The sequence below is a fragment of the Crassostrea angulata genome, chromosome 7 (assembly GCF_025612915.1).
Source record: "Crassostrea angulata isolate pt1a10 chromosome 7, ASM2561291v2, whole genome shotgun sequence".
NCBI classification, from domain to species: domain Eukaryota; kingdom Metazoa; phylum Mollusca; class Bivalvia; order Ostreida; family Ostreidae; genus Magallana; species Magallana angulata.
In genome coordinates, this window is record NC_069117.1 from 10,144,417 (window position 1) to 10,156,916 (window position 12,500).

General features: G+C 33.7%; 1 protein-coding gene across 4 annotated transcripts in view; it reads right to left on the bottom strand.

Annotated features, from left to right (window-relative positions):
- Nucleotides 1-12,500, bottom strand: part of LOC128191878 (brother of CDO-like) — a 52,173-nt gene that overhangs the window by 19,676 nt on the left and 19,997 nt on the right. For all 4 annotated transcript variants that reach the window (XR_008244479.1, XM_052864227.1, XM_052864226.1 and 1 more), the window contains 3 exons: nt 11,591-11,723; nt 5,208-5,501; nt 896-1,045 (listed from right to left, as the gene is read on the bottom strand). Coding sequence is in view for 3 of the 4 variants with exons in the window: in XM_052864227.1 (XP_052720187.1) it covers nt 896-1,045; nt 5,208-5,501; nt 11,591-11,633 (487 nt within the window). In the remaining variant the exon portion in view is untranslated. The remainder of the gene's footprint in view (nt 1-895; nt 1,046-5,207; nt 5,502-11,590; nt 11,724-12,500) is intronic.

Sequence of the window (12,500 nt, forward strand, 5' to 3'; positions counted from 1 at the left end):
ACCGAGAGCTTGCAATGTACCTATACTGACTCTCAAATATCATTTTGATATATATTCTGTCCAAAAAATGGGTTAATGAACTAACCTTTTGCTGCCATAGACCTTTAAATCAATGGCAAATCTATTTTAGTTTTAAAAGTTAAAGTCTAATTCTAGTTTCATGTAAAATTTGTAAAACTATTATCATTTTGGTTTGAATAATAACATTCTCAAATCTAACTTAAGCACTTTTCAAAATTTCACTTCACATTTACATTTTTATGCCCCCCCCCCCCCCAAAAAAAAATTCAACCAGTCAATCTCTTATCCCATAAAAGAGGTAAAAGAGGAGTAAAAAAATGTCTTTGCATTTTTGTGTGTATGTTGAAGTTTCTTGATCAAGTAAAACCCCTGCTGAGGATTCCACTCACCCAATTTTTCATATTTCAGCAGAAATGTCAGAGAAACTGTAGCCAAGATGCTGATTTGCATTCTCACTGGGGCTACATGCAGAGAAAGGAAGAGCTCAAAGGGAGAAAGGGTTGTTCAATGTGAAACTTAGAAGGTTGGGAAAGCTGAATAGAGTGAAGAGCATGTTGACAGATGATGTTGAGGAGAATATAGCTATGTCCTGAACATCATTTCCTTTACAATTCATCTCTTCTCTAAACATAAACTTCTGCTTAGAAAAATTACTGTGCCTTTGACAGAGGGGACAAAAGGGCACTAAGAATCTCTCTACTCTGCACTTCAAAATCTCTTCTTTACCTTAGTCGGAGAATAGAAATCCCAATTATTCTAATGATAGATAAGCAACAAAAAATGTCTGCCAGGTACTGACAGCAGACTACACAATACCCAAGACCATATGTCTTCATTTCTTAGTCATAGACTTGAGGGATTTCATTCAACTCACCAGATTTCCCTGAGATGACACTGGAACCATTCACTAGGAACAAGATGGTGGCTGGGGGGTTGCTGGCTGGGGGCTCACAAGGTAGATTGATGTTTAGTCCCTCCAACACAGTCAGATGGAGGTCCTCCCGGCCCTTGAATGGTTTCAGTGCTACAAGAAAAACAGAACAGTGAATTGTATGAATGTGACAAACACTTGACAATAATATGTAGATGTCCTTTGAATTTCTTCCTTTGATCTTCCTTCATCAGATATCAATTTATATACCCCCCTCCCCTGCCCCCCCCCCCAAAAAAAAACTTCATTGGATGATTGTCAGTAGTAGTGAATAGTATGTAAATTTTTAAATATCAAAATCACCATATAATATTTCATCATTCAAAAACTATGCATTTTTTATCTTAGCAGAATTCAGTTGAATTTTTTTAAAGAAGATATCAAACATGAAAGAAAATGATTTCTGATACAATTCTGGTTTACAAAAATACCATGTATACATAAATACAAAAATCAAACATTTCTCTATCAAACCCCAGGCCTACAATTTAGGTTTCATGTTGTATTTTATCTACACGGTATCCTGATAAAAAATAATGAGCCGGGATAATTACACATGTAAAGACAAGCAGCTGCTTTGAAAATTGTTCTACTAAGAACTGCTGATCTGGTTCAAATTAGGCAAATTTAAAAATCAATTAAGACTGAATTCCTTAGAGATCTCTCCTGAAATGAAAGAAATTAAACCCAAGAAAGAGAGGATGGGGTCGGGAGAGGGATGGGTTTTTGAGGGGGAAATCATGATATGAATGCACTTCAGCAGTTCATAGTGCAATATGGGATAAAGACAATGAATACTAATTCTGTGTTTATTTGTTTCCACAACCTTTTCAAAAAAGTATTATAAAGTTTAACAAAATCTTTATATTTAAAAGAAATAATTGTTATTATCTGTTAAACATTAATTGTTAATGAAACATCTGGATGTTGATCCAGCCTTCCATTTCAAGTGATTTTTCAGGTGTTTTATGTCTACTTTTTGTGAAGACTTTAGGCCATTTGAATTAAATAAGACGTGCCCCACTTTTTAACTGATTGATAAATTCTTGATCCCTTTCCTGTTGTTTCCAGGCCTGTATGATAATGTAATGCATACGTAAATGTTTTATCATATATCACCTATGTAATCTCTGACAAAAACACATTATTCCTGAACTAAGGTGTCAAATAATCGTCATTAAATAAATAAAAAATCTTTATGGTTCATATTCCAAGCAAGTACGAATCGGGCCTCTTCACCACATGTATAAGGACTGTACTATTTTTCGCCCCATCATCTGTTATTATTCAATTTCTACTTAATATTAATAAAAAAAAAGTAGTATTTTTTTTAAAGACAAAGAAATTTTATAAACGATGCATGACATTTTCTTGTACTATCAGTTTCCATCCATACAATCCCCGTAAATGCTAAGTAATGTATTGTTACAGAAATATTCTTTTCCAAGGTTTATTACATGTCAAAAGGGGGACATTAAAATGCAGTATTCTGTCACATAATCTCACTTCGCGTCAATTTATTAAGATTATGTTCCCTTCCATAGCCACTATGGCAACAACTAACAAACATAAAAGAATGCTATTATATTCTATCAATTATTTTGCAGACATCGCGTTTATAACAACACAGGAAGTTTTTTTCCCCCAGTCATTACTTTTGACATTTATGATATTCATTTCCACGGACACAGTATTTGTAGCAGAGGGAATGATTGGTTGGCTTGAGGTCTGCTACTGATACTCGACCCAAAATTTATCATACATGTTTTCTGATACTCAAGAAACAATCGGCAGAGATGTAAAACACCATAAATACATCATGTCAACTGTCATGTACTCTGCTAGCAGCTACTGCTTTTCCGATTTTCTTTTTATCTGGCCAACTATCGCAGAATCAGACAAACAAAATTCCGTGAGGAAGGGGAGTAAAAAAAAGCGAGAAAAAATCTTTACTATCATCGGCTCTTGAATATACAGGTAATTCAACAAATTGGATAAGTTCACAGATAAATACTCTCTGCATGTGTATACTTCTGTCTAAAGAGTTTATTTTTCTACAGAAATTTAGCCACTAATCTATTAGATAATCACTTAATCTGCATTGGTAACAAGTAGGGCCTTAATACCCTCTATCCTAACACTCACAGTGTTATAAAATATACAACTGCCATGTCGACTTGACAGTTGTGTACACACCAAAAACTATATCAGTCTTCCAAACCAACAGTTATTACTTTTTTACAAGGGGTTCAAAGAAGGGATAAATTTTTCATGTCATCAAAACAACAAACATTTCTGACGTAAACACTAGCCCATTTCTAACATAAACATATGCTAACCTTTGCAGATTTCTTTCTCATGTTGAGGTAACAAGGTGTTTGGAGCCTTTCTAATTTTACCTCCACCTACATTTTCAATTCCTCTTTCTAACCTCATGAAGAAAACAAGATCTGCCTCTGTAAAACCTCCTATTTCTTGCACTTTTAGATGAACAAAAAAATAAGGTTAATATGTGAAGACGACTTAATATTATAGCTGATTTTAAATGCATATTTTGGAAGTTTATTTTAGAAGTGTACAAACTGCCTGCCTTCAAAAACCCTGAATAGCAAAATTATCTAAAATGTGAAGTTAGTACAGTCTAACAAAGATTTTCCAGATTTCACACGACTCCAAGCACTTCGGTACATTTTCTGCCAGATTTTGGGAAAAACTTGAGAATTATGACATTGTCTTTATGAAAGACGATGTCTCTCTCTTTCCCTCTCTTTTTAAAAGCGTGTAAACAAAGAAATGATTTTAAGATACTTCAAAAAAAAAATATAAATCCTGTTCTGCGATAGCCATCTTAATTGCCAAAAGGCTGAAAATCTGTATGGATGTCAAAATTATTTATGAGGGGGCACACAGAATATCACAAGATTTTTGGATCAAATTAAGATGCTCTATATTCATATGTCATTGTGCAATCATATGCAAAAAAACATTAATTGTCACTTTTGCTATGATCTAAGACTTGAAATCAAATCTGCAGCATTGCTGGTCAGAGTGTGCAGAATTTTAATGGCTGGTTAGATCCATATTTCAGGTCATAAATAATCTTTAAATGACTCAAATTTTCTAAAGCAAGGAGGAAAAATATATCCCTTACATGAAGCGATGAAAGAAGAATTTTTTTGTGGTCTATAAGAAAAGAAGACGAGGTATGCACGGTTTTATAATTTGCTTTCAGTCATTTTATCTAAAGAGAGCTGAAATCTTGTCCTGTTTGCAATGACTTGAAACGCTCTCAGACATGCACATTTGCATGCTAACACATCACTGCAGTTATTGTAAATTTTCAATTTAAGGTCAAAAGTACCTTCCAAAATCGGCATATCCTATTTTTTTTATAATGTGCACCTGCAAATGAATTCTTCTTTTTTAGGGACCAAGATTTTACTAAGTCTCAAAATACAAAATACGAGTGATCAGAAATCAACTTAAACAACATCCTTCTAAAATTACTACCCAGTTATCAAAACTTATTTGGTAAATATATTTTTGCAAATCGTAAGGGTTCAGCTATCAACTTGTGAAATTATTTGATTTTCTTGAACAGTCCATTAATACTGAAGCTGAAATACTAGTACCATCCTTTGTACTCAAAGAATTGAAACATCAAACAGTCTAGATAAATTTTTTTCTTTGTTCTATACCAGTGTTTACAACTTAACATATGTACCTACAAGCCATATACTCACTGTAGAACAACCAAAAAAATATTTTTACACTTTACAATATGTTATTCTGAGGTCACAACAAAAAACAAAACATCACTTGACCATTACATTACAGAACTCCACTAGTTTGAAGGTCCTTAGGATAAGGCGGTAAAAATCAAGACCCAACCTGTCTCAAAATCTGTATCCATACAATTAGAATACACGAATTTCAATAGCTCATTGCTTTTAGTGCAAAAATAATCCAAAAATAAAAAATAAAAATATACTGTTGTTATTAAATCAAATTGAATTTTGAAAACATACCATATATCCGTTAATTTTTGCAATGATCTAATTTTCGCATTTTTCGCGACCTCTTTTAGACCGCAAATAAATGAATACCCATAAATTATATCCTGCATCATTTTCTATAAGAAACTTTTTAAATCGCAAAAAATGACTAATGCAAATCAAAAATGTAACAGATTTTCCCTGTTTTCCAAAATTTTGTGACATGCAAAAAAACCCGCATATACGGTACAAATATTTACCTGCTTTAGAGAGCCTGGCTGGTTTACTGGCCAATGATCCCGCCTCATTTCTTGCTATACACTGATAAATTCCTTCATTGGATTCTACTCTTCGTCTATGTTTGAAACTTTCGATATATAAATCTGTTCCATTTATTTGAAATTTTTTAGCATCATTCTCTTTCACAAAATCTCCGTTGAATTTCCACCGCACAACAGTACTTTTTGGGTCCCTCACTTTACACGGCAGTGTCACGGAGGACTGAGGAGCTACTGCCATAGACTCTGGTTCCTCCAGAAATTGGGGGACCATTCCTGAAATCAAAATTCATTGTAATCAGTGGAAGCACTCCCTAAAAAAAATATTATAACAAAATGACTGATACTTTGCTTTCAACAAAATCTATTAAATCACATCTTTTATAAACATCTGAGCAAAATCAATAAAACTCATGTCTTTCAGACTTTGTACAAATGCAGCTATGGTCAACATTGCTTGGTCACTAGTGATCAGGTCCAGCTTTAGTAACAGACAATTCAAAACATGAGATGGAATGTCAATAGAAAAATGTCACCAGAGAAACTATGGGACTCAAGCTTTGCATGGTTATCTTAAATAAAAACTAAATCTCATGTATTTTATTTCATTGCTTGATTTTACTTATCAAATGTTTATTGCATGCCTCTTGTAAAAACATTAAAAAACACTCGGGCCCCATCAATGGCTTCTGTGGTGTTGTCTTGGAAAATATGTGTCTCATCAAATTTTAAGATTGAAGCAGTAAGGAGCATAAATTGCATGTTCATCCAGTTTCAACCTTATCCTAGGTAGGAATGGCAATAGCTAACCTCAATGTCAAGTGAAACTGACATCAAGTACCATCCAGTGGTGAATTTGAAATGTCAAAATCAAAAAAGAGAAGACTTTAACAGATATTCATGGTGAAAGTTTCATCTGTCTTTACTAATTGCACAAAAAAACCCACACCATTCAACATGTGTTTGAGATGGTAGAAAAATACACAGATTAATCTCAATCAAAATTTTTGGAGGGCGATATCAAATCATCTGCCAGATACTAAATGTGTACTTTTCAGAGAATCAATTAATTACAGAATGGAAAATACAAAAATAACAACACATTCAAATGATCCTGCAGACCAGAAAGCTGGGACAAGCTTCAACTGACACAATAGAATTAAACTGGTCATCAGTGGAGATGTCTTTTGTGACAAACTCAGGTTGTAACTGTCATTAACTCGGTTTACTTGACCAGCAAATCTGAAAGGCAACACTGTGCTACAAAAGGTTGCAATTTTTGCAGTTTCTGATTTTTGAGAGGCAGACATGGTTAATCTTTCTGGTAGGGAGGGGACACAATCTGTGCTCATTAAATGTACATTTAGGGGTCTAATCTCTGGGTAGGCTGTGGTCAGTATGACACTACTGAATGGTAGCACACAATGCCTTTTGCTAGGGACTGCTTTCCTCTAAATGCCCTATCATCAGAAGAATGCTTCACATCAAGCTTTGATCTTTTGTGGAAAAAAAAGAGTTTTGTTGTATCCAAGTTCATCTGTCACTTCTACAAACCCTTTAAAGACTATCTGATGTTTTGCTTGTATTTGGTAAACATGTACAATCCTCTTGACTTTTTGCCATGTTCATCAACAAATTGTTTCTACAACATTAACAATGTAAGAAAATGTCTAGGAACATTAATTATAGTAGATCTGTAATCTATTCTTTCTGAAATATTTCCTGCAATTTTCCCAGGGTTCCATCAACAGCAAAAAAAAAAATCAAAACCATGCAAACACATCTTTGCCATATTAGCTCTAGGAATTTGGCAAAAAATGTTAGACCAATTTCTCATGTTATATTAGTTGTGACCCATCAATATCCTTCGCTTAGACACATTTCCTAAATTTCCCTCAAATAAATTTATCTTAATACTTTCAACAGCTGATGGCCAGAAAAGAAAGATTTTTCCTTAAAAACTTGAAGGGTAATGTGTTTGTAAAGGGTTAATGGCTGCCTAATGGCTGAAACTAAGAGGTATATACATAGAGTTCCAAACCAAGAGATGTCTTTTTAATGCTGGTAATGGTTGCTAACACTGCAGGATGGGGTGATTAAGTTAATTGGAAAATGCACAAAATATTTGTACACTATGTAGATAAGAAATTGCGAATAAGTTTAAGATGAAAATTTGGGGCCCAACTGAGGGAGCCACAAAAAACAAAATGAAATAGAGGAAAACTGGTCCTCTCTTGTTTCCATAGTAATGGATTCTTTGACTCCCCCATCAAAGAATCTAAACATTGTTCTAACGGGAAAAAATAAAAATACAATAAAATTTTGAGTTCCTCAACATGTTTTATAGCATAAACAGTGGTAATGTTTGCAGCGTTCTGAAAGCTTTTTTTCCTATGTCTATGCTTACATCAACTCGACAGTAAGCAATTCATTTTATAGCTTTTTTTATGGGGTGTAGGGATACAAAGCCATTGTGGAGCGGGTGTGAAGGTTCACTATAAAATTAAGAATCCACATTTAAAATGCGGACCACACTTGAGCAAGATACCCAAAATTGGAATGCAGGCCTCTTATCGGGTGAAATCGGGTATATGCTGATATACGAAACATGTCGTAAATTTATAATACACCAATAATTTTAAGACTACGTAATGTCACTCATAAAATATGGCTGACACTGGGAGTTCCTAGTCAGCTTTGTTTAATTTTGCTAATGCATTATGAAATATTTTAAATTTTCAAGACAAAATTTCTGCAAGTCAATCTGTCATCTACGAATTGTAAATTTCGAAGAAATATTGTATATCAAACTTTGCACAACTTATCTGGGCCATAATACAATGGCATACATTGTAACAATTATTTCTAGATCAATTTATATGCAGTACTCTTATGCCCTTCTCCTATTATCATTCACATTCATTTCAAATTCTGATTACGAAGAACATTCTTCCGCGGCCAATTTTAATCACTTTCTCATTATTTCTAGGTGCCATTTGCATGCAAAACCATTACATTTATTCATGCATTTTTCACTGTCAAATGTGAAATAATTGCAAATGAGCAACACTTCATTAAACTGTCACCAAAGAGTGGAGAGGGGATTTCAAACTTCATATACCTAAGACCAATTTAATGCAAAAAAATACTAATGGTAAATGATGCCAAAAAATCTGCCGGAAAGACTAAACCTGATTTTTTTGCTCCATATAAAGCCAACTTCATTGGGCTTTGCTATTACTATAACTTCTGGACATAAATCAAAGTAAATAGCCTAAGTCCGTTTTAACAGAAGCGTTTTGAAAGAAGAAAATGATTGGCTGAGCTACCAATGGGTAAACGGCACCATTGTCCCAGGGCCAATGGATCTATTCCACTAACACAACCTGCTCTATGGTTCAGTAGTGGTCCCAAAGTCCCCTCTGGGGTGTTAATTATCCAACAGATAAGTGTCACAAACAGTGTCAATATTATCTTCTTTAATCAGTTGAATTCTGATATTTTAAAAATGTTTCTTCTATGAGGAACAGAAAAACATACTAGAAACCCAGTAGTACAAAGAAAAATAGCTTTTTTAAAAGACTTTAAAAAAAAAAAAAAGAATTTAGACATGTAGAAAAAAAGGTAAATACTCTCCCAACCCCAATTTTTTCCTGAATGAAAGGCAGAAGGGACCAATGAAAAAAGGGGGAGGGGAGGACTGCAATGGGTTAACATGTGTTGAACCTTAGGAAAACCAACAATAATTCAACACATGCCTGTCTTTGCTGGCATTCTTGGACACAACATTAATGACAGTAACACAGCATGGAAAACTGTCAGCTAAAAGTATCACCAATACACTGTCACCTTCTCCAACAGCAGTGGTACAGACATGCACTAAACAGTGGCCAGATTTTCTCCCTGGTTTTTTTATTGGCAGTAAATCATAATGCCCTGATGATTAACATCAACATAAATTAGCTTTGCCTATAAATAACTGTGGTCCTTGTCAACTGTACCAATACACTGAGCAAACTTGGTTAAAAGTTTGAACGGGAAACCATATTTTACGGAGTTGATAATTATGAAACTTGCCACACCTTATTTTGACCCTTACAAAATGATCAGCCAAACATGTGTCTAGCATGAGAATTTACACTGTTCCCTTTCAATGCTTTGGACTTTTGTACATCACCATGCAAAACAAAAGCTTACTTTGTATCCAAATCCACAAAAGGAGTCAACTCTATCATAGATAAATAGTTTTGAAGTTTCAACAAGATTTAATTTTAATCAAATTGATTTTTTCAAGTCTGATCAGGTCTAGAGCTTGAAGACTTTTTTCTTTTCTTGGAAGTCTATCATTTCAAAGAGATATTGTTAGAGAACAACAAACAGAAGGTCTTTTCTGCCATAGATTCATTGAAATTTCAAGAGCAAAAATAACAAACACGCTATCTTTATGATCATGCAATATAAACAAAGTAAACAATACATCCAAATATCACACCTTTCTGTCCAATACCTTCAGGAATTTAATTTAATGAGAACTTAAAGATTTGCTGAAATTAGCTTTACTTGAGTGAGTCATTTCCATTCTTCAAAATGTATGAGAACTTCTGTCACCTTCACAGATGTTACCAATAAAGTGAATTCCATACAAAAAACATATTCTTGTATTTTTTATGGCAACTTACATTTCCGTTTCTCAAAATACAAGCCTCAACACAGTCATGGAACAACCGTAATTGAAAAAAAATTTGCGTTCAATGTTTGACTAGTCTTATGCAATAAGTTACCAAGTAAAAAATCTTTTCTACATCTTTATTTTTGGCAGAAAATTTTCAGAAAACTGGACATTTAGTTAAGGAATAAACATTAATATCAATTTCAATATTCGAAAAAAACCCGATGGGTTCATATCAAAGAAATAATAGGACAAAAAACTGAGAGGCGCATAAAAATCTCGTAAATTAACACTATCACTCAAATCTTGTGTCAGAAACTCGATTCCTGTGACCAATGTACCGGGAACATTATAGAGCCCAAAATACACAAGCTTACAGCAGACGGTCACACCACTGATTTCAATAAGGACTAGATTTTGATTTAACTGCCTTGCCAAAATAAAATTATATAAAATCAGAATAAGTTTTAAAATTTTAACACCGGTAAATATTTTTTTCTCTCGTCCAGTAGAATATTTACTTGGAATGACATTGCATTTGTCTTTGTAAACTATATTTCCTTTAAATACGTTTATGAAACTAAAAATGGGTATAAAAATCTATGCATAATACATGTTTTCTTCATAACAGCAATTTAAATCAGCCTTAAGTCAGAAATATTAAAACTCTTAATTCACACATTTAAATGTGAAATTCTTGAATAATTTTTACAAATTACTTGCAATGGATTACATGAATTGCAAGTTGATCCTGTAAATATCCTGAATGAAATAGTGAATACTGATTTTCATAACAAAACATTATACAACAAAGCACTTTGCCTAGACATGAACTATATGCACATATTGCAATGATAACATGCAAATGGATTTTTTTTTTGGTCGGGGGTTATAAGTTGCGTGTGCTCATATTGCGGACACCTTGTCGTAGCTGACATGGGGATGTCTTGACACTGTCGATGATATAGTGTTATTTCTTTCCTGCTCTGACTTTAATGACTATTTTACTTCAGTGGGATTTCTAGGCAGTACTTGTTATAATCATTATTATGCTACTCCTTCACCCAGATTGCACAAAGCTCTTTTAATAAAAACTGCAATCCTTTAAAAGTGCAAGTGTCATTCTAAAAATTGCTGCTTTAGTTCCAAAATAAAAGTAATTTATAACAAAATTAATTTATCATTTTTCTGAAAATTTATGAGGATCTAAGGAACATCCCACATTTCTTCTAATTAATTTGTAATGATTTTTGTGGTTTTTATTTTCAATAAAACAGCACACTAAAGGGTTCATAAAAATTCCTCATGGTGGCCCACAAAGAGCATGTTCCACACATTCTGACAAATGTACCTTGCACTTTGACATTAAATATGAAATTCACTGCATTTTACAATTTTGATTCACCAAAACCTTCATGTAGTTTTCTGACAGATGACAAGAAATACACATTTCTTGCTTGATATCAACACAGTTGCTGAAATGCATCACCTGTCGGTGTACATTTGCAGGAACTGAATGGTCAAGAATATCAGAAGTAACACACCCCCGTACCCCCACAAAGTACCATATACTTGAAAACATCGGCATCTTATCCGTACCCATTTTGAAAAAACTTTAATTTGCATTTGAGTTTTACTGGATGGACAATACATCTTTATTCTATTTGAATTTTGTTAACAGCTGATTTCCACTTACCCAAACATGATGAGACCAGAATCAAAGACACAAGGGATTTCATCCTCTCTGGTTCATGAAGAGTACCACATCCTAGATCTGTCGCAGTGCCCTGCCATTGGGTAAAATGGTCATCTCAATAATGAACTAAATGCTGAAGGAGAAAAAGAGAGAAAAAAAGTGAATTCATGATGTGTATGTTCTATGTAAACAAAATGTAAACAAAGACTCGCAAAGAAACATAAAAATGTAAACTATCTATGGTTGTACAGCAAATCGTGTATAAAGTCCCTGATTAAAATGGCTGGGGATGGAAAGAAGGAAAAATACCTGTCAGAGAAAAAGCATGCCACCGAAAACTATTTTCTGAGATCGAAAATACTTTTGAAAGTGACCCAACATGTTAAGAGAAGATGCAGATTTTTGCCAGACTCTGGGAGCAAAGGTTAACAATTAAATGTTGCAAAATGAGAGACAGGGAGAAAGAGAAATAAAGGAACACATCTTGAAGTTAGGGTATCATGAAATACTGCAAGAGAAACATGTGTGTTTGCAAATTAGAATTTATTTTGTGGCAAGACTGGTGCAAACATTAAACAGATTTAGGGTTTTCTTTTTTAACATTGAAGGAAATCAACCATCAGGATCCATTCCTTTTGCTTCCCAAACATTTCATTGTTGTGCAATTTGTGCAACATGGAAGAACATTTTTATCTCTTCAATGGACTTTAACTTCATTCAAAAGTGTAATTAACACAAACCATTCATTTGTTATGTAAACAATTAACATGTTTTCTGCAATTTCTGTCAATAGAAATGGTATTATCTGATGCAAAGTGTATTAGTGTTTTTCTAACATTCATCCCAAAATATATTTTCTCCTAGCACTTCCTATACATGTAACTCAAGTCGATTTATCAGTCCAATCAAA